Consider the following 21,308-nt stretch of genomic DNA (forward strand, 5'->3'; position numbering starts at 1 on the left):
AACCATTTTGTAATCATTTCCCACTGACTTTGTACTGCTGTTGGTTATTCTTTTTTTTTTTTTTTTAAGGAATGGAAGCAATTGAGAGGTAAGAACAAATGCGTTCCTTAAACATATATAGTAATGTTCCCTTCTCTGTTCTTATTAAAGGTCAAAACTGCTTACAAGTGTGCATGTGTCTTACGAGATACCATAAATCCATACCTACTGCGGAGAATGAAGTCAGATGTCAAGATGAGCCTTTCTTTGCCAGATAAAAATGAACAGGTCTGTAAATCCAGGAGTTAACAAAGCATTCCTAAAGCACAAGTGTGTCTTTCCTTTCACTCTGATTCTCCTCTGTGGGTGAGAGAGTCTGGTGAGGTATGATCCTGGAACTGTGGGCAGGCTAGGCCTGCTGTGGCGTCTGCCCTCAGTGGATTCTTCTCAAGTCCACAGGCTTTGACCTCCCTCTTATTGACACATGGGTTCCTATAGCTACTCTTTTAAACATCTCCATTCTCCTTAAGCCCCTAATTCATTCATGCTACAAATTGTATTAGGTGCCAACCATATGCCTGTCATGATCCTAGGCTCTGAGATACAGCAGTGAACAAAGCAAGTTTTGTTCTCATGGGAACTCACATTTATTCTTGAGGGAGAGTGTCACAAAAAGGGATAGAAGATGTCAGGTGGCAGCATTAAGTGTGGAGACAAATGAAGCAGTGTTGAAGGATAAGCTGGGAATGCTGAGGGCAAGGATTTGGGGAAGTGGGCCGTTTATAAGGGTTGGTCAGAGAAGACCTTTGATGAACTGACACCTGAGCAGAGGCCTAAAGAAGGCGAAGGAGCAAGTCATATAGGTTTTGAAGGCAGAGCATTGCAGATGGTGGGCTGTGGCAGTGCTTTGGGGCCTCCATAGACAGCAGGGAGGCCAGTGTGGTCAGAGCTGGGAGCAAGGAGGAGGGTAAAAGAGGAGGAGCTAGCTGGAAAGACTGGGGAGGCTGGCACAGACAGGTGCATGAACAGAAGTGAAGGCCTGGGCGTCGGAAGGTGAATAGGGTGACTTGGAAAGGACCCAGTGTGTTTGGCCACTAGGAAGTCATGAGTGATGCCTCAGTGGCATCAACAGAGGTGCCCGTGAGGCTTGCTCTGGGTGCAGGCTTCAGGAGTGACTGGAGGTGAGGAAGTGGAGGTGGGGATTGTACCTTATTTTCTCAGGGATGCCCCCATCTTCCACTTGGAGGCTAGCAGGTGAGGCACTATACTGAGGAGAATGAGTGGGTCTTCAGATACAGTGCAGAGGTTGAAGGGTTGCCCTCTATCCTGTACAGGAATGTCTTCCTCTGGAAATAAAGGAAAATGAGGTGGATGCAGAAGTAGAGACATGTTAGGGAGTGAAAACCAGGGAATCATGCCTGATCCTGGTAGGTTCAGGTTTGATTTTCATTTTGTTTTTATTTGTCTGATTGTTTTTAAGTAGAGGTTGAGACAGAGGTGCAGGTGGCTTGGGTGGTGAGGAGCATGGGCACAGTTGCTCTGGGCTTGTGGAAGATGCTGGGCGGGCATGCGTAGAGGACCCCCTGGAGCAGGACAGGCCATGGCAGGATGCTGCCATGTAGGAGCTTTTCTCCAGCAGCACCGGCACTGACCATAGGCCTGCAGAAGACTGATGGTTGAGTTGACCTACCTTTGGAAGTTTACAGGGAAGATGCAGGGGGTTGAAAGGGGTCCAGGAGCCAGGCGCGGTGGTTCACGCTTGTAATCCCAGTACTTTGGGAGGCCGAGGCGGGCGGATCACGAGGTCAGGAGATCGAGACCTCGGTGAAACCCCGTCTTTACTAAAAATACAAAAAAAAAATTAGCCGGGCGTGGTGGCGGGCGCCTGTAGTCCCAGCTAATTGGAGAGGCTGAGGCAGGAGAATGGCGTGAACCCGGGATTTGGAGCTTGCAGTGAGCCGAGATTGTGCCACTGCACTCCAGCCTGGGCAACAGAGCGAGACTCTGTCTCAAAAAAAAAAAAAAAAAAAGGCGTCCAGGTAGGTGGCAGAGGCGTGGCTAAATGAGCATCTGTGGGAATGTAACTGGTGGTGGTGGACTTTGCAAAGGAGGGAGGGTTGAGAGGTGAAGGGTCACAGAGCATGATGGCATGGAGTGGTTGGTGCAGTGGGCTGGGAGGGTAAGGGTTGCCGTCCAAGGCAAGTCTGGTAACTCATGGGCCTGCACTTACAGCTCCAGGAGAGGGAAAGCTCCAGGTGAGGTTGTGGTCTCTGGTCAGGTCTGCCGAGTAGAGCATGGCATGGGTCATGGGAGGTGAGTTGGTTTGAGCACTTGGAGGCTAACATGGAGGATGGTCTGTGCATCTGGGCCCTGAACTTGCTCGTGAGCAGGAAGCCAGTCTTTGGGGACTGTGGGATGGGCCCTGGAGGTAGACAAGTGACAGAGATGGAGGGGCTGGTGAGCAGGATATGGTGAGAAGTATTGTCACCCTTTGTTGTTTTAATATTAATAATAGGGATATCATTAAAATTGCATGCATTGTGCTCTTTTGAACGGGAAGTTTTGTTGATATTCTAATTATTTCTGTAATTTTTTTTTTGAAATTATAGTTTCCTTGTTTTTCCCCTCCATAGGTCTTATTTTGCCGTCTTACAGATGAGCAGCATAAAGTCTACCAAAATTTCATTGATTCCAAAGAAGTTTACAGGATTCTCAATGGAGAGATGCAGGTCAGCTGAAAAATAGAAACTGGAGAAATGAATTGTGGACCAAGAGAAGTGAGGGAGGAAAAGAAACTAGAATCTACAGTGTGCCAGGCTTTTCACGTACTGTCATCTCACTTCACTTGCATGCTGTCCCGCATGGTAGATGTGCTGTCAGCCTATGGCCTGGAGCCGTAAGGTGCAGAGGAGTTAGGTAACTGGTGGAAGGTGGAAAGTTGCAGAGCTGTGCGCTGTGGATCTGAACCCAGACGCAAATGCAGCTGCGAGCTGTGCAGTTACTGTTACTTCCGAGGGTCTTACCTGGTAGGTGGGTGGGTGTCAGGTACATAGCTGCGTTTTCCCAGATATTATGACCAGAATTATATATCTTGTGGAGAGGATCATGAGGATTCATAACTTTCATCAGCTTCCTAAAGGAGCCCCACTCCCCAATAAATGTTTATGAACCATTGGCATGTTAGGAACCAGATATAAATCTGGTTCAAATGTCCCTGGCTCTAATTCTCATTGTCCCCAGGGTAGGACAGTAATTTATTTATGGTGATTCTGTTCCTTTCAATACTGAGAAAGCTCTCTTTCTACTAGTGTCCAGAATTCAGAAGTTCCTAGCTAGTGTCTTCTCCAAAAGACTCCATTGTATAAATAATGTGAGTGTGATTAGGTCATTTCAGTTCTTTTAACCATCTCTCACAATTTCTTATTTCATTTCTTATTGGTAGCTACAGGAGGTTCTTCAGTCATTCACATCTATTCATCTCCATGAATCTCCCCTTAACTTCTTCAGGTCTCTCCAAGTTAGGGGGTCTAGATCACACTATCCAGGAAAGGGAATGCAAGCTACACTTGGAATTGTAAATTTTCTAGTAGTCACATTAAAAAGGAAAAAGAGAAACAGGTGAAATTAATTTTGATCATATATTTTATTTGACCTAATATATCTAAAATACATTTTAATATGTAATCAAAAATTAAAAATGATTAAAAAGATATTTTACTCCTTTTTTGTTCTGTCTTCGAAATTGGGTGTGTATTTTACATATGCAGCACATCACAATTTGGACTAGCCATACTTCATGTGCTCAGTAGCCACGTGTGACTAGTGACTACTGCATTGGACAGTGCAGATTGAAAGGAAGAAAAATGAGTCACGGATGACTCTGGGGAGGTTTACCAATGTTCCTGACTTATTCAGATCATTTATTGTTAATCTGTTTACTGTTGTTTACTAGTGATAGCTACCCTACCCTTTGATTATTGGCTTAATGGTGATTTCTCCTTTTCTGCTCAAGCTTTTATACCAGTGAGTTTGATTTGAGTCATCCTCTCAAGGCTGGAAGAGCCCCATTATTGAAGTTTTGTTAATGTCATTTTGTGGGGATGGGTCAGGGCACTCACCCCTTGTCTTCTGTGCCCTTCTGCATGGACCATATCTTTCCCATTCGTGCATTCCCATTCGTGCATTTTTCATGCAGTTTTTTTTTTCCTGATATAATAATAATCTAAAGGTAAATGGATCCTCAACCTCTGACTCATATTAAACTGCAGAACTTTTAGTGAGGTACTTAGGAGTGTAATATTTAAATGCATTTGATAAGTCACATGACTGATGTCTCCAAATTTAGGTTGATAGGACATTTCTGATCCATATTTAAAAGGCGAGTTCCTTTTTTATATTAAGTTTATAATGCCGTGAACTGCATACCTTTTTTCTAGTGAGGGAAAATGAATTATCAGCAATTGAATATGACCCCTGTAGACGTGTTCAGTCCAGTAGAATTTTTTTGTTTCTGAGAACTTGTTCTATCAGGGAAACAAGATGAGTGAAAGTTAATTTCTCCCAGCTCGTGATAATGCTGTGACTAGAGAAGAAACTAAGAAGCTGGCGGAGAACTGTTTTTTAGTCTGTGTTATAGGTTAAACAGCCTCCTTGCCTAGGGAATCTTACTTTACATGGGGTCATCTGAGTGTACATATACTCTTTCTTACCACAGATTTTCTCCGGACTTATAGCCTTAAGAAAAATTTGCAACCACCCTGATCTCTTTTCTGGAGGTCCCAAGAATCTCAAAGGTCTTCCTGATGATGAACTAGAAGCAGATCAGTTTGGGTACTGGAAACGTTCTGGGAAAATGATTGTTGTTGAGTCTTTGTTGAAAATATGGCACAAGCAGGGTCAGCGAGTATTGCTGTTTTCTCAGTCAAGGCAGGTGAGTGCACAGACTTCAGACGGGAAACAGGCTGGTTCTTTATGACAGCCATCAACTTACAAAATGGGATTCAATCTAAAGTAATGATTCTGAAGCAAGTCTACCACTGATGCTGAGGTGGCAGTCTGCCGATTTCTTTGGGAGTTTAGATCTTTCTCTAGAGTTGGTGTCTAAAAGTTGACTTTTTAAAAAAGCTCACCATGTGTGCAAGTAAGTTTAGGCTTGAGCTTTGGCTGTTTACAAAAGTAAGAATTAACCGTACGGAAATACCAAAAATACTCTTTTAACAATTCTGTGTATCTGTCCTAAAGCAAGAAACTCCTTTTAACATAGGCCTGTTGGGGAAGGTGTTACCATTTATACAAATAGAGAAGCACTCACTGGGAATGTGTATTTGCTTTGCAAACTCCTATCCCCAACCTCCAAACAGATGCTGGACATACTTGAAGTATTCCTTAGAGCCCAAAAGTATACCTATCTCAAGATGGATGGTACCACTACAATAGCTTCAAGACAGCCACTGATTACAAGATACAATGAGGTAACATGTGAATGTAACAGGGAAGTTGAGCGGTGCTGCTGTACGTGGAGGGAAAGGACTAAGCGTATCCACACCCTTACCCACTGAAGCAGCGTTGACATCTGGGCTTGGGAGGGGGCCTAAGGGGAGACTTGTTGCTTTTAACTCTATGCACTACTTCTGGATATTTGGGGGCGGGGGTGGTGGGCATGTCTGTGTTCAAAGAATGTGTTTTCTACAGCATGTATTTTCCTCCTAAAAACCCAATTTTTAAATATTTCTATTAAATATTAAAAGTAAAAGCTGTGAAATGAGATTTTGATTCACCAGAGGTCTCTAGGACATTACCATTCCTTGTATTGGGAACAGCCCAGTAATTCTATGTGTACAATATGTGGAGGCAGAGGCTGAGAACTGTAACTGGGCTTAAGTGTGTGTGCTCAGTGTTGCGTGTCTTACCTCTAGGACACATCCATATTTGTGTTTCTTCTGACCACGCGGGTGGGCGGCTTAGGTATCAACCTGACGGGGGCAAACAGAGTTGTGATCTATGACCCCGACTGGAACCCAAGCACAGACACACAGGTTTGTTTTTTATTTTTTTTTTAAAGAATGTATTAGTAGAAATACAATTTCATGGTTAGCGCTTGTTACTGTCCTTTGATGTTCTGGTTGGCTTCAGCGTACATTTCACATTTTGGTTGTCTCCTGTTCTTCAACATGAAAGAAGACATCCTTCAGAGTCACATGGACAGGAACCATCTTCAGCAGTTTATCCATAGCATTCATTCCTAGAGTTGGGGTAAAAAGAACATAGGCAAAGTTAACAAACATTTTTTCAAGTAGAGATGTCTTGTCAACTGGCTGTTCATCTTCCTGGGTAGGCCTTAGGTGTACTTGACGTCATGAGTCAAAATTCTAACTCTGGGAGTGAAAGGTAGTGACCAGCTAGCTTTGTTTCTTACAGTCAGTGCTTGTCATTGGGAAGGATTCTCGTTGAGAGGTCTCTCTCTCTCTCTCTCTCTCTCTCGCAGGCCCGGGAGCGAGCATGGAGAATAGGCCAGAAGAAGCAGGTGACTGTGTACAGGCTCCTGACTGCGGGCACCATTGAAGAAAAGATCTACCACCGGTCAGTGCACGCAATGGCTGCTCTTGGCTGTGCGTTCCCAGAGTCTTGAGCAGGGAATTTTTCCAAAGTGTTGTTTTTAAAAGTCTTAACATCTTAGAATAATAGTTGCTATAACTTAAGGTTTTGGTTTTTGTTTTGTATTTTTTCTTTCCTTTTAAAATATGCTTAGATGGCTTACTGTGAGTTGTCAAAAAATGTCTTCGAACCTGATAATTTTTGTACCTTATTCTACCTCAAGAATCACGTACATGTAAACTTCATATTGTTATTTGAAAGGAATATTTCTGTCTACTATGGTGTGTTGCCTTCAGAAAAATTTTAAAAAATGACAAGGTTGAATGTTACCATATTGGTATTTACATACCACATTATGCAGGTAGGATCAGTGTGGGTGTTCTGGCGGTCTTTGACTCTGATGCCCCTTACAAAGAAGTTGACAGGATGCCTGTTTCTTCCTCTGTCTTTCCATAATGACTAGGGGATTTTAGACAGTGGTAACTTCAACAGTAGAATCAAGACATTGCCAGCTTCTCCCACTCCCCCACCACAGACTTTATCCTTGAGCCATAGCCTGGCTTTTATAGGAAGCTCTGTGCCCTTCACCACATGCTGGGCCATTCCTGGAACATTACATCTTCCTCAAGGGACTGTTGTGTGAGGGTGGAGGACGAGTTGGATCCTGTGAGAAGAGAGCTTCCTCTTATAGATTCATGCTTTAGCCAGGAGAATAAATGACAGGGAGGGACAGTGTGGCTGGTGGAGGTGCCTGTTCCAGAGTGGCAGTGGTGTGGGGCTTCAGCAGAGTGTGGACCTGCAGGTGGAAGCAGGGAGAGAGAGGTCACAGTGGAGACGTTGCAAAGCCCAGGTAAGAAAGTTTGCTGAGCCCTATGATAGGAAGGTTCTAGGCAGAGCAAGACCCTTGGTATTCAAGTCAAGGAGGCTAAGAGAGGCTATGCGTCACATGATGGCATGTGAAAAGGTGTTTCTTGAAATGTGTTAGATCTTGGAGGCTGAAAAAGCTCATTCAGTGTAAATAATAAGGTATTATTTCTAATTTAAATTCTGCAAGACCTGGGAGATTAACTGATGTATTATATATTTCCTGAATTGTAATTTTCCAAGGCTGAAAGTTTGGGGGATTATTTAGCCATTCATGCAGCAGCTGTTATCATCTCTCTCTTATATTGCTTTATAACTTGAATTTTTAGGTAGAGCTACACATTGTTTTATACCAGCTTATCTTTTATTTTTTTAGACAAATCTTCAAGCAGTTTTTGACAAATAGAGTGCTGAAAGACGCCAAACAAAGGCGGTTTTTCAAATCCAATGATCTCTATGAGCTATTTACTCTGACTAGTCCTGATGCATCCCAGAGCACTGAAACAAGTGCAATTTTTGCAGGTATTACGTAAAATCATTTGATTTAAAGTAATCAGTTGCACAAGATGATACAATATAGTATTAGTGGTGTTTTTCCTCTTTACAGGAACTGGATCAGATGTTCAGACACCCAAATGCCATCTAAAAAGAAGGATTCAACCAGCCTTTGGAGCAGCCCATGATGTTCCAAAATGCAAAAAGTTCCCTGCTTCTAACATATCTGTAAATGATGCCACATCATCTGAAGAGAAATCTGAGGCTAAAGGAGCTGAAGTAAATGCAGTAACTTCTAATCAAAGTGATCCTTTGAAAGATGACCCTCACATGAGTAGTAATGTAACTAGCAATGATAGGCTTGGAGAAGAGACAAATGCAGTATCTGGACCAGAAGAGTCGTCAGTGATTAGTGGAAATGGGGAATGTTCAAATTCTTCAGGAACAGGCAAAACTTCTAGGCCATCTGGTGATGAAAGCATTGATGAAAAGTTAGGTCTTTCTTACAAAAGAGAAAGACCCAGCCAGGCTCAAACAGAATCTTTTTGGGAGAATAAACAAATGGAAAATAATTTTTGTAAGCACAAGTCAAAAACAAAACATCATAGTGTGGCAGAAGAAGAGACCCTGGAGAAACATCTGAGACCAAAGCAAAAGCCTAAGAACCCTAAGCATTGCAGAGACGCGAAGTTTGAAGGAACTCGAATTCCACACCTGGTGAAGAAAAGGTGTTACCAGAAGCAAGACAGTGAAAACAAGAGTGAGGCCAAGGAACAGAGCAATGATGATTATGTTTTGGAAAAGCTTTTCAAAAAATCAGGTAATCCATTTCATAGGTTTGCCACAGGGATGCTAGGATCAGAAAATTAGTAGGCTGTTTCTAGCAGTAGCAGTCTTTAACTGATGGTGCATAGAGGGCTTTCAGCCAGAAGCGTTTTTCTTCAAAAATTTAGATTTGAAATATATTGACATTTTAAAAATTATATTTACACCTCTTTTCTGAAGACCTAGAATAATTTGAAACTTTGGAAAACAATAGTACTTATGGCCACTCATGGGAAGTGTGCAATTCTTAAATAGATGTGTACTACCTGAACATTAGTAGGCAGTTACTTTACATGCTATGTGCTACATTAATCTGATTTTCCAAGCACAGGAGATTAAAGTAACATCATAAGGGAGAGAGACAAGCGTGTGGCTACAGACATTCTAGAAGTACGAAAGCTGATAGCTTATGTCAAGGGAGAAAAGTTAGGAGATGTAGACTCAACAATTGCTCAAGACCATGGAGTATATAGATAGCCCTGCTTAGTGATCCCTTAGCAGTCACTGTGTTCACAATGGATGGCCTTGAGTTACCAAAGATTCCTGCTTATGGCACTCAGTTTAAGAAGGCAGGTTTATGTGTAGCATTTCAGAAAGACTATTTAGCATGGTTAATTTTTTTGTTAATTTCATATTTTGAAGTAATTTCAAACTTAAAGAAATCAGTTGGGTCTCAAAAAAAAAAAGAAATCAGTTGGAATAATACGAAGAACTCTCCTATATCCTTTATCTAAGTTATTAACATTTTTCAGCTTTTGCTTTATCATTCACACACACACCCATCTATGCATACATTGGTTTTTTTTGGCAGGAATGCCACAGAGGTGACACCGTATCTTTTTTTTTTTTTTTTTATTATACTTTAGGTTTTAGGGTACATGTACACAATGTGCAGGTTTGTTACATATGTATCCATGTGCCATGTTGATTTCCTGCACCCATTAACTCGTCATTTGGCATTAGGTATATCTCCTAATGCTGACCCTCCCCCCTCCCCCAACCCCACAACAGTCCCTGGAGCGTGATGTTCCCCTTCCTGTGTCCATGAGTTCTCATTGTTCAATTCCCACCTATGAGTGAGAACATGCGGTGTTTGGTTTTTTATCCTTGCGATAGTTTACTGAGAATGATGTTTTCCAGTTTCATCCATGTCCCTACAAAGGACATGAACTCATCATTTTTTATGGCTGCATAGTATTCCATGGTGTATCTGTGCCACATTTTCTTAATCCAGTCTATCATTGTTGGACATTTGGGTTGGTTCCAACTCTTTGCTATTGTGAATAGTGCCGCAATAAACATACATGTGCATGTGTCTTTATAGCAGCATGATTTATAGTCCTTTGGGTATATACCCAGTAATGGGATGGCTGGGTCAAATGGTATTTCTAGTTCTAGATCCCTGAGGAATCACCACACTGACTTCCACAATGGTTGAACTAGTTTACAGTCCCACCAACAGTGTAAAAGTGTTCCTATTTCTCCATATCCTCTCCAGCACCTGTTGTTTCCTGATTTTTTAATGATGGTCATTCTAACTGGTGTGAGATGGTATCTCACTGTGGTTTTGATTTGCATTTCTCTGATGGCCAGTGATGATGAGCATTTCTTCATGTGTTTTTTGGCTGCATAAATGTCTTCTTTTGAGAAGTGTCTGTTCATGTCCTTTGCCCACTTTTTGATGGGGTTGTTTGTTTTTTTCTTGTAAATTTGTTTGAGTTCATTGTAAATTCTGGATATTAGCCCTTTGTCAGATGAGTAGGTTGCAAAAATTTTCTCCCATTCTGTAGGTTGCCTGTTCACTCTGATGGTAGTTTCTTTTGCTGTGCAGAAGCTGTTTAGTTTAATTAGATCCCATTTGTCAATTTTGGCTGTTGTTGCCATTGCTTTTGGTGTTTTAGACATGAAGTCCTTGCCCATGCCTGTGTCCTGAATGGTATTGCCTAGGTTTTCTTATAGGATTTTAATGGTTTTAGGTCTAACATTTAAGTCTTTAATCCATCTTGAATTAATTTTTGTATAAGGTGTAAGGAAGGGATCCAGTTTCAGCTTTCTACATATGGCTAGCCAGTTTTCCCAGCACCATTTATTAAATAGGGAATCCTTTCCCCATTTCTTGTTTTTGTCAGGTCTGTCAAAGATCAGATAGTTGTAGATATGCGGCATCATTTCTGAGGGCTCTGTTCTGTTCCATTGATCTATGTCTCTATTGTGGTACCGGTACCATGCTGTTTTGGTTACTGTAGCCTTGTAGTATAGTTTGAAGTCAGGTAGCGTGATGCCTCCATCTTTGTTCTTTTGGCTTAGGATTGACTTGGCGATGCGGGCTCTTTTTTGGTTCCATATGAACTTTAAAGTAGTTTTTTCCAATTCTGTGAAGAAAGTCATTGGTAGCTTGATGGGGATGGCATTGAATCTATAAATTACCTTGGGCAGTATGGCCATTTTCACGATATTGATTCTTCCAAGCCATGAGCATGGAATGTTCTTCCATTTGTTTGTATCCTCTTTTATTTCATTGAGCAGTGGTTTGTAGTTCTCCTTGAAGAGGTCCTTCACATCCCTTGTAAGTTGGATTCCTAGGTATTTTATTCTCTTTGAAGCAATTGTGAATGGGAGTTCGCTCATGATTTGGCTCTCTGTTTGTCTGTGATTGGTGTATAAGAATGCTTGTGATTTTTGTACATTGATTTTGTATCCTGAGACTTTCCTGAAGTTGCTAATCAGCTTAAGGAGATTTTGGGCTGAGATGATGGGGTTTTCTAGATATACAATCATGTCATCTGCAAACAGGGACAATTTGACTTCCTCTTTTCCTAATTGAATACCCTTTATTTCCTTCTCCTGCCTGATTGCTCTGGCCAGAACTTCCAGCACTATGTTGAATAGGAGTGGTGAGAGAGGGCATCCCTGTCTTGTGCCAGTTTTCAGAGGGAATGCTTCCAGTTTTTGCCCATTCAGTATGATACTGGCTGTGGGTTTGTTGTAGATAGCTCTTATTATTTTGAGATACGTCCCATCAATACCTAATTTATTGAGAGTTTTTAGCATGAAGGGTTGTTGAATTTTGTCAAAGGCCTTTTCTGCATCTATTGAGATAATCATGTGGTTTTTGTCTTTGGTTCTGTTTATATGCTGGATTACATTTATTGATTTGCATATGTTGAACCAGCCTTGTGTCCCAGGGATGAAGCCCACTTGATTATGGTGTATAAGCTTTTTGATGTGCTGCTGGATTCAGTTTGCCAGTATTTTATTGAGGATTTTTGCATGAATGTTCATCAAGGATATTGGTCTGAAATTCTCTTTTTTGGTTATGTCTCTGCCAGGCTTTGGTATCAGGACGATGCTGGCTTCATAAAATGTGTTAGGGAGGATTCCCTCTTTTTCTATCGATTGGAATAGTTTCAAAAGGAATGGTACCAGTTCCTCCTTGTACCTCTGGTAGAATTCGGCTGTGAATCCATCAGGTCCTGGACTCTTTTTGGTTGGTAAGCTATTGATTATTGCCACAATTTCAGAACCTGTTATTGGTCTATTCAGAGATTCAACTTCTTCCTGATTTAGTCTTGGGAGGGTGTATGTGTCGAGGAATTTATCCATTTCTTCTAGATTTTCTAGTTTATTTGCATAGAGGTGTTTGGATTCTCTGATGGTAGATTGTATTTCTGTGGGATCGGTGGTGATATCCCCTTTTTCATTTTTTATTGCATCTATTTGATTCTTCTCTCTTTTCTTCTTTATTAGTCTTGCTAGTGGTCTGTCAATTTTGTTGATCTTTTCAAAAAACCAGCTCCTGGATTCATTAATTTTTTGAAGGGTTTTTTGCGTCTCTATTTCCTTCAGTTCTGCTCTGATTTTAGTTATTTCTAGCCTTCTGCTAGCTTTTGAATGTGTTTGCTCTTGCTTTTCTAGTTCCATTAATTGTGATGTTAGGGTGTCAATTTTGGATCTTTCCTGCTTTCTCTTGTGGGCATTTAGTGCTATAAATTTCCCTCTACACACTGCTTTGAACGTGTCCCAGAGATTCTGGTATGTTGTGTCTTTGTTCTCGTTGGTTTCAAAGAACATCTTTATTTCTGCCTTCATTTCATTATGTACCCAATAGTCATTCAGGAGCAGGTTGTTCAGTTTCCATGTAGTTGAGTGGTTTTGAGTGAGTTTCTTAATCCTGAGTTCTAGTTTGATTGCACTGTGGTCTGAGAGACAGTTTGTTATAATTTCTGTTCTTTTACATTTGCTGAGGAGAGCTTTACTTCCAACTATGTGGTCAATTTTGGAATAGGTGTGGTGCTGAAAAAAATGTATATTCTGTTGATTTGGGGTGGAGAGTTCTGTAGATGTCTATTAGGTCCACTTTGTGTAGAGCTGAGTTCAATTCCTGGATATCCTTGTTAACTTTCTGTCTGGTTGATCTGTCTAATGTTGACAGTGGGGTGTTAAAATCTCCCATTATTATTGTGTGGGAGTTTAAGTCCCTTTGTAGGTCACTCAGGACTTGCTTTATGAATCTGGGTGCTCCTGTGTTGGGTGCATATATATTTAGGATAGTTAGCTCTTCTTATTGAATTGATCCCTTTACCATTATGTAATGGCCTTCTTTGTCTCTTTTGATCTTTGTTGGTTTAAAGTCTATTTTATCAGAGACTGGGATTGCAATGCCTGCCTTTTTTTGTTTTCCATTTGCGTGATAGATCTTCCTCCATCCCTTTATTTTGAGTCTATGTGTGTCTCTGCACGTGAGATGGGTTTCCTGAATACAGCACACTGATGGGTCCTGACTCCTTATCCAGTTTGCCAGTCTGTGTCTTTTAATTGGAGCATTTAGCCTATTTACATTTAACGTTAATATTGTTATGTGTGAATCTGATCCTGTCATTATGATGTTAGTTGGTTATTTTGTTCGTTAGTTGATGCAGTTTCTTCCTAGCCTCGATGGTCTTTACAATTTGGCATGTTTTTGCAGTGGCTGGTACCGGTTGTTCCTTTCCATGTTTAGTGCTTCCTTCAGGGGCTCTTTTAGGGCAGGCCTGGTGGTGACAAAATCACTCAGCGTTTGCTTGTCTGTAAAGTATTTTATTTCTCCTTCACTTATGAAGCTTAGTTTGGCCAGATATGAAATTCTGGGTTGAAAATTCTTTTCTTTAAGAATGTTGAATATCGGCCCCCACTCTCTTCTGGCTTGTAGAGTTTCTGCCGAGAGATCAGCTGTTAGTCTGATGGGCTTCCCTTTGTGGGTAACCCGACCTTTCTCTCTGGCTGTCCTTAACATTTTTTCCTTTATTTCAACTTTGGTGAATCTGACAATTATGTGTCTTGGAGTTGCTCTTCTCGAGGAGTATCTTTGTGGCATTCTCTGTATTTCCTGAATCTGAATGTTGGCCTGCCTTGCTAGATTGGGGAAGTTCTCCTGGATGATATCTTGCAGAGTGTTTTCCAACTTGGTTCCATTCTCCCCGTCATTTTCAGGTACACCAATCAGACGTAGGTTTGGTCTTTTCACATAGTCCCAAATTTCTTGGAGGCTTTGTTCGTTTCTTTTTATTCTTTTTTCTCTAAACTTCCCTTCTTGCTTCATTTCATTCATTTCATCTTCCATCAGCAATACCCTTTCTTCCAGTTGATCTCATCTGCTACTGAGGCTTCTGCAATCTTCACGTAGTTCTCGAAACTTGGCTTTCAGCTCCATCAGCTCCTTTAAGCCTTTCTCTCCATTGGTTATCCTAGTTATCCATTCTTCTAATTTTTTTTCAAAGTTTTTAACTTCTTTGCTATTGTTTTGAATTTCCTCCCATAGCTCAGAGTAGTTTGATCGTCTGAAGCCCTCTTCTCTCAACTCGTCAAAGTCGTCCTCCATCCAGCTTTGTTCCATTGCTGGTGAGGAACTGCGTTCCTTTGGAGGAGGAGAGTTGCTCTGCTTTTTAGAGTTTCCAGTTTTTCTGCTCTGTTTTTTCCCCATCTTTGTGGTTTTATCTACTTTTGGTCTTTGATGATGGTGATGTACAGATGGGTTTTTGGTGTGGATGTCCTTTCTGTTTGTTTTCCTTCTACCAGACAGGACCCTCAGCTGCAGGTCTGTTGGAGTTTACTAGAGGTCCACTCCAGACCCTGTTTGGCTGGGTGTCAGCAGTGGTGGCTGCAGAACAGCGGATTTTCGTGAGACCACAAATTCAGCTGTCTGATAGTTCCTCTGGAAGTTTTGTCTCAGAGGAGTACCTGGCCGAGTGAGGTGTCAGTCTGTCCCTACTGGGGGGTGCCTCCCAGTTAGGCTGCTCAGGGGTGAGGGACCCACTTCAGGAGGCAGTCTGTCCGTTCTCAGATCTCCAGCTGCGTGCTGGGAGAACCACTACTCTCTTCAAAGCTGTCAGTCAGACAGGGACATTTAAGTCTGTGGAGGTTCCTGCTGACTTTTTGTCTGTGCCCTGCCCCCAGAGGTGGAGCCTACAGAGGCAGGCAGGCCTCCTTGAGCTGTGGTGGGCTCCACCCAGTTCGAGCTTCCTGGCTGCTTTGTTTACCTAAGCAAGCCTGGGCAATGGCGGGTGCCCCTCCCCCAGCCTCGCTGCCGCCTTGCAGCTTGATCTCAGACTGTTGTGCTAGCAATCAGCGAGACTCCGTGGGCATAGGACCCTCTGAGCCAGATGCGGGACACAGTCTCCTAGTGTGCCATTTTCCAGGCCCGTTGGAAAAGCGCAGTATTAGGGTGGGACTGACCCGATATTCCAGGTGCCGTCTGTTACCCCTTTCCTTGACTAGGAAAGGGAACTCCCTGACCCCTTGCGCTTCCCGAGTGAGGCAATGCCTCGCCCTGCTTCGGCTCGCGCACAGTGCGCTTCACCAACTGTCCTGCACCCACTGGCACTCCCTAGTGAGATGAAACCGGTACCTCAAACAGGAATGCAGAAATCACCCATCTTCTGTGTCACTCAGGCTGGGAGCTGGAGACCGGAGCTGTTCCTGTTCGGCCATCTTGGCTCCACCCCCTGTGTGTGATACCGTATCTTACTCAGTGCATCTATCAGGAGACCCATGTTGGTTTGACCTATTACGAGTTGGTTTTTAAGATCACTTGGTTAAGGTGGAGTCTGCCAGGTTTCTCAATGCTAAGGTTAATATTTTTCCCTTTGTAATTAATTTGTGCTTTCAAAGAATATGCTTTGAGACTGTATAAATATCCTGTTTCTCATCAAACTTTTATCCATTAGTTTTAATATCCATTGATGATTCTTTCCTCAGTCAGTTTTTACTACAGTGGTTGCCAAATGGTGATTAACATTCTACTATAAGGAAGGTTTTCCTTCTCTTTTATTTATTTATTAATTTATTTTTAGATCAGTATGGACTAATGGATTCTTTTTTTCCATGACTGTAATCCATTAGTAGGGGTATTATGATGCTCGTATTGTCTTAGATTTGCCTCGTGGATGGGAGCTCCTTCAAGCTGGCTCCTTTGTCCCTCTGGTATGTCCCCACCATTCTTTGAGCACCTCCTTTCTTCTTGGCATACTAATGTATGCTGAGCTCAATTTGTATTCTATGCCAGCCCTGGAATCAGCCATTTCTTCAAGGAGCCCTAGAGAATGGTATTTAGGAACTAGGATCCGGGTTCTCAGAGTGTTCATTGCTGCTATTATGTCATTGCTTTCATAGCCAATAGTATCAGGAAATAGATGTATGTATGTGTGTGTATGTGTTTGTTGTGTACATACATATACACATACATACGAGCATATATATGCACAAGAAATTGCACAGATACACCTATCTCTATGTCTGTAAAAACCATGAGTTTGGCTTCTAGCAAAGGCAGATTAACGTTTACCCTTCCATGTGAAACAATGAAAACAATGACAAAACATGTGAAGCAGTGGTTTTCTGACACCAAAGGGCAGTAATCTCTTGAGAGATGGGAAACAAATGATCTGGGCTCTCCAGTTGCCCTGCCCTACTGCCTTGAGAGAATTTTCGTGCTGTAACAGAAAGAGGGAGAACCCAGATGGGAGTCCCAGGTAGACCCTCTGTTGAAAAGACAGAGCTGAGCATCAGGGGAGGACAGGGTGGCTGGCATTCACATGCAAGAGATGATAGAGGAGACATCTCTGCACAGGGAGAGAACCCCACAGGTCTGCAGAGTCTCCACTGGCACTCAGCTGAATACTGACCAGTGCATTGTGCAAGAAAACTACTTAAGGTCAGTGAAAAGGCCTTTCCTCTTTAACTTTTTGAATTAGAGGAAACATGTCTGGTCCTCTGGTGCTCACCCATGGCCAGGGATAGTGCCTGTTCCCACCAGCTAAGACTGGAAAAATATTTCATGGGGCATTGGGTATAATACAGAGTAGGGGGTCTTGCCTCTGTAGTAGGGAATGATCAGCCTTAGAGTGAGCACTGCTTCAACCCTACCTGAATGTTTACAGGAATATACAAATACCCAACATCCAACAAGATGAAATTCACAATGTCTGGAACCCAATCAAAAATTACTGGCTGGGTGTGGTGGCTCAGCCTGTAATCCCAGCACTTTGAGAGGCTGAGGTGGGTTGATTGCTTGAGCCTAGGAGTTCAAGACCAGCCTGGGCAACATGGTGAGATCCCATCTCTACAAAAAATAAAAAATTAGCCAGGTGTGGTAGCATACACCTGTGGTCCCAGCTACTTGCGAGGCTGAGCTGGGAGGATTGCTTGAGCCTGGGAAGTTGAGGCTGTGGTGAGCTGTGATCATCCCACTGCACTCCAGCCTGGGCAGCAGAGCGAGACCCCATGTCAAAAAATAAATAAATAAAATGTATAACCCAATTTTTAAACTGGACAAATAATTTGAACAGACTTCACCAAGAAAGATATGTAGATGGCAAATAAATATATGAAACTTGTTAATATTATTAGTTATTAGGGAAATGCCAGTTAGAACCATAATGAGACACCACTACACACCCTCTAGAATGGCTAAAATGAAAGAAGACTGACCATACTAAGTGTTGGTAAAGATATGAAGCAGTTGGGTCTCTCATACACGCCTGGTGGGAATGTAAAATGGCACAATCACTTTGGAAAACAGTTTGGCAGTTTCTTAAAAATTAGGCATGCACCTTCCTTATGATATAGTCTTTTCAGTCCTGGGTGTGTATTTGCCCAAGAGAAATGGAAAAATATGTCCATACAAAGGCTTGTACATAAATATTCATAGCAGCTTTATTAGTAATAGCCAAAAATGTAGAAATCAAATGTCCATCAGCAAGTAAATAGTTAAACTAACCATGGCATGTCCATATGATCAAATACTAATCGACAGGCCGGGCTTGGTGGCTCACACCTGTAATCCCAGCACTTTGGGAGGCCGAGGTGGGTGAATCACCTGAGGTCAGGAGTTCGAGACCAACTTGGACAACATGGTGAAACTCTGTCTCTACAAAAATACAAAAATTAGTCAGGCATGATGGTGGGTGTCTGGAATCCCAGCTACTTGGGAGGCTGAGCGGGAGAATCGCTTGAACCCGGGAGGTGGAGGTTGCAGTGAGCCGAGATCACACCATTGTACTCCTGCCTGAGTGACAGAGCGAGACTCTGTCTCAAAAAATATATATACTCGGCTGGGCGCGGTGGCTCACGCTTGTAATCCCAGCACTTTGGGAGGCCGAGGCGGGCGGATCACGAGGTCAGGAGATCGAGACCACGGTGAAACCCCGTCTCTAGTAAAAATACAAAAAATTAGCCGGGCGTGGTGGCGGGCGCCTGTAGTCCCAGCTACTCGGAAATGCTGAGGCAGGAGAATGGCGTGAACCCGGGAGGCGGATCCTGCAGTGAGCCGAGATTGTGCCACTGCACTCCAGCCTGGGCGACAGAGCGAGACTCTGTCTCAAAAAAAAAAAAAAAATATATATATATATATATATACATATATATATACATATATATATATATATACACATATATATATACATATATGTATATATATATACATATATATATACATATATGTATATATATATATATATACTAATCAACAATAAAAGGAAATAGAGTATTGATACATGCTACAGCATGGATGACTTTCGGACTAGTAAGATTAGTATATACTCTGATGCCATTTGCATAAAATTCTAGAAAACACACAGGCATGACAGAAAGTGGATTGGTTGTCTCGGCATGGAGTATTTGAGGGTGTGATTACAAAGGGACATGAGTTTTGCAGGTGACAGCTATGTTCATTGTCTTGATTGTAGTGATAGTTTCATGGTATGTACATAATGTCACAACTTACCAAATACTGTACTTCAGCAGTTATTGCATATCAGTTATACTCTAATAAGCTCCAAAAAGCAAAATAAGATGAGGGAATACTGTTATCTCCAATTTTATTTCAGCACCCTGGGCCCTTTCCATGTTTGTAGCTTCCTTCTTCAAGACCTTCATTTACAACGTACTGAGTTACTCGTCAATCCTAGGATACATGGTAGCTTTTTAGAATTTCTAACCTGAACTATGGCAAAAAACAGTTATACTAACTAGAATTCAATATTTGTTTTTATTTATACTAACTAGAGTTCAATATTTGTTTTTATTTCTTTTTGTCTTTAGTCTAAGTTTTTGGTCAAAACACTACTTGGGTTAAAAATAACTTAGTTCTTTTTTCTCACCCTTCATTGTATTTTCAGTGTGTGCTATCAATTTAAAATACAGTTAGGTTAATTTATTTGTTTGTATTCCACTTTAGGATTTCCTCCCATCCTTGTTGACTCTATGTTATCTTCTGAGTAGTAACACATTAACATAGTAACAAAAGACAAAATATGCAAAAAGGAATACCAGAGTAGTGTCATCCCTCACCCTGTCCCCACCTGTTCCTTCCCTTACCAGTCTCATGAGTTTCTGGCATTCATGTGTTTCTGTATTAGTCTGTTTTCACACTGCTGATAAAGACATACCAGAGACTGGGCAATTTACAAATGAAAGAGGTTTAATTGACTTACAATTCCACGTGACGGGGGAGGCTTTACAATCATGCAAGAAGGAGCAAGTAACATCTTTCATGGATGGCAGCAGGCAAAGAGCTTGTGCAGAGAAATTCCCATTTTTAAAACCATCAGATCTCATGAGACTCATTCACTAGTATAAGAACAGCACAGGAAAGACCCAACCCCATAATTCAGTCACCTCCCACCGGATTCCTCCCATGACATGGGAATTGTGGGAGTTACAATTCAAGATGAGATTTGGCTGGGACATAGCCAAACCATATCGTTCCACCTCTGGCCCCTCCCAAATCTCACATCTTCACATTTTAAAACCAATCATGCCTTCCCAACAGTCCCTCAAAGTCTCAACTCATTTCAGCATTAACTCAAAAGTCCACAGTCCAAAGTCTCATCCAAGACAAGGCAAGTCTCTTCTGCCTATGAGCCTGTAAAATCAAAAGCAAGTTAGTTACTTCCTAGATACATTAGGGTTACAGGCATTGGGTAAGTACAGCCATTCCAAATGGGAGAAATTGACCAAAACAAAGGGGCTACAGGCCCCACACAAGTCTGAAGTCCAGCAGGGCAGTCAAATGTTAAAGCTCCAAAATGATCTCCTTTGACTCCATGTCTCACATCCAGGTCATGCTGATGCAAGAGCTGGGTTCCCATGGTCTTGGGCAGCTCTGCCCCTTTGGCTTTGCAGGGTATAGCTCCCTCCTGGCTGCTTTCATGGGTGGCATTGAGTGTCTGCAGCCTTTCCAGGTGCATGGTGCAAGCTGTCAGTGGATCTACTGTTCTGGGGTCTGGAGGACCGTGGCCCTCTTCTCATAGCTCCACTAGGTGGTGCCCCAGTAGGGACTCTGTGTGGGGGCTCCAACCCCACATTTTCCTTCTGCATTGCCCTAGCAGAGATTCTCCATGAGAACCCTGCCCCTGCAGCAAACTTCTGCCTGGGCATCTAGGAGTTTCCATACATCTTTTGAAATCTAGGCGGAGGTTCCCAAACCTCAGTTATTGACTTCTGTGCACCCTCAGGCTCAACACCATGTGGAAGCTGCCAAGGCTTGGGGCTTGCACCATCTGAAGCCACAGCCTGAGCTCTTCGTTGGCCCCTTTCAGCCACAGCTGGAGTGGCTGGGACGCAGTACACCAAGTCCCCAGGCTGCACACAGCGTGGGGACCATGGGCCAGGCCCATGAAACCACTTTTTCCTCCTGGGCCTCTGGGCCTGTGATGGGAGGGGCTGCTGTGAAGGTCTCTGACATGCCCTGCAGACATTTTCCCCATTGTCTTGGGGATTAACATTGGGCTCCTCGTTACTTATGCAAATTTCTGTAGCCAGCTTGAATTTCTCTTGAGAAAATGGGGTTTTCTTTCCTATCACATTGTAAGACTGCAAATTGTCCAAACTTTTATGCACTGCTTCCCTTATAAAACTGAATGCCTTTAACAACACCCATGTCACCTGTTGAATGCTTTGCTGCTTAGAAATTTCTTCCGCCACATATCCTAAATCATCTCTCTCAAGTTCAAACTTCCACAAATCTCTAGGGCAGGGGCAAAACGCTGCCAGTCTCTTTGCTAAAACATAACAAG

General features: G+C 42.4%; 1 protein-coding gene across 2 annotated transcripts in view; it reads left to right on the plus strand.

Annotated features, from left to right (window-relative positions):
• The window catches only part of LOC129480879 (chimeric ERCC6-PGBD3 protein), an 89,080-nt gene that overhangs the window by 60,695 nt on the left and 7,077 nt on the right, over window positions 1-21,308 (plus strand). For both annotated transcript variants that reach the window (XM_055275350.2, XM_055275351.2), the window contains exons 11-18: window positions 151-267; window positions 2,613-2,708; window positions 4,694-4,909; window positions 5,340-5,450; window positions 5,895-6,014; window positions 6,464-6,558; window positions 7,814-7,959; window positions 8,045-8,752. In XM_055275350.2, the coding sequence (XP_055131325.1) occupies window positions 151-267; window positions 2,613-2,708; window positions 4,694-4,909; window positions 5,340-5,450; window positions 5,895-6,014; window positions 6,464-6,558; window positions 7,814-7,959; window positions 8,045-8,752 (1,609 nt within the window). The remainder of the gene's footprint in view (window positions 1-150; window positions 268-2,612; window positions 2,709-4,693; window positions 4,910-5,339; window positions 5,451-5,894; window positions 6,015-6,463; window positions 6,559-7,813; window positions 7,960-8,044; window positions 8,753-21,308) is intronic.

The sequence above is a fragment of the Symphalangus syndactylus genome, chromosome 4 (assembly GCF_028878055.3).
Source record: "Symphalangus syndactylus isolate Jambi chromosome 4, NHGRI_mSymSyn1-v2.1_pri, whole genome shotgun sequence".
Classification (NCBI taxonomy): domain Eukaryota; kingdom Metazoa; phylum Chordata; class Mammalia; order Primates; family Hylobatidae; genus Symphalangus; species Symphalangus syndactylus.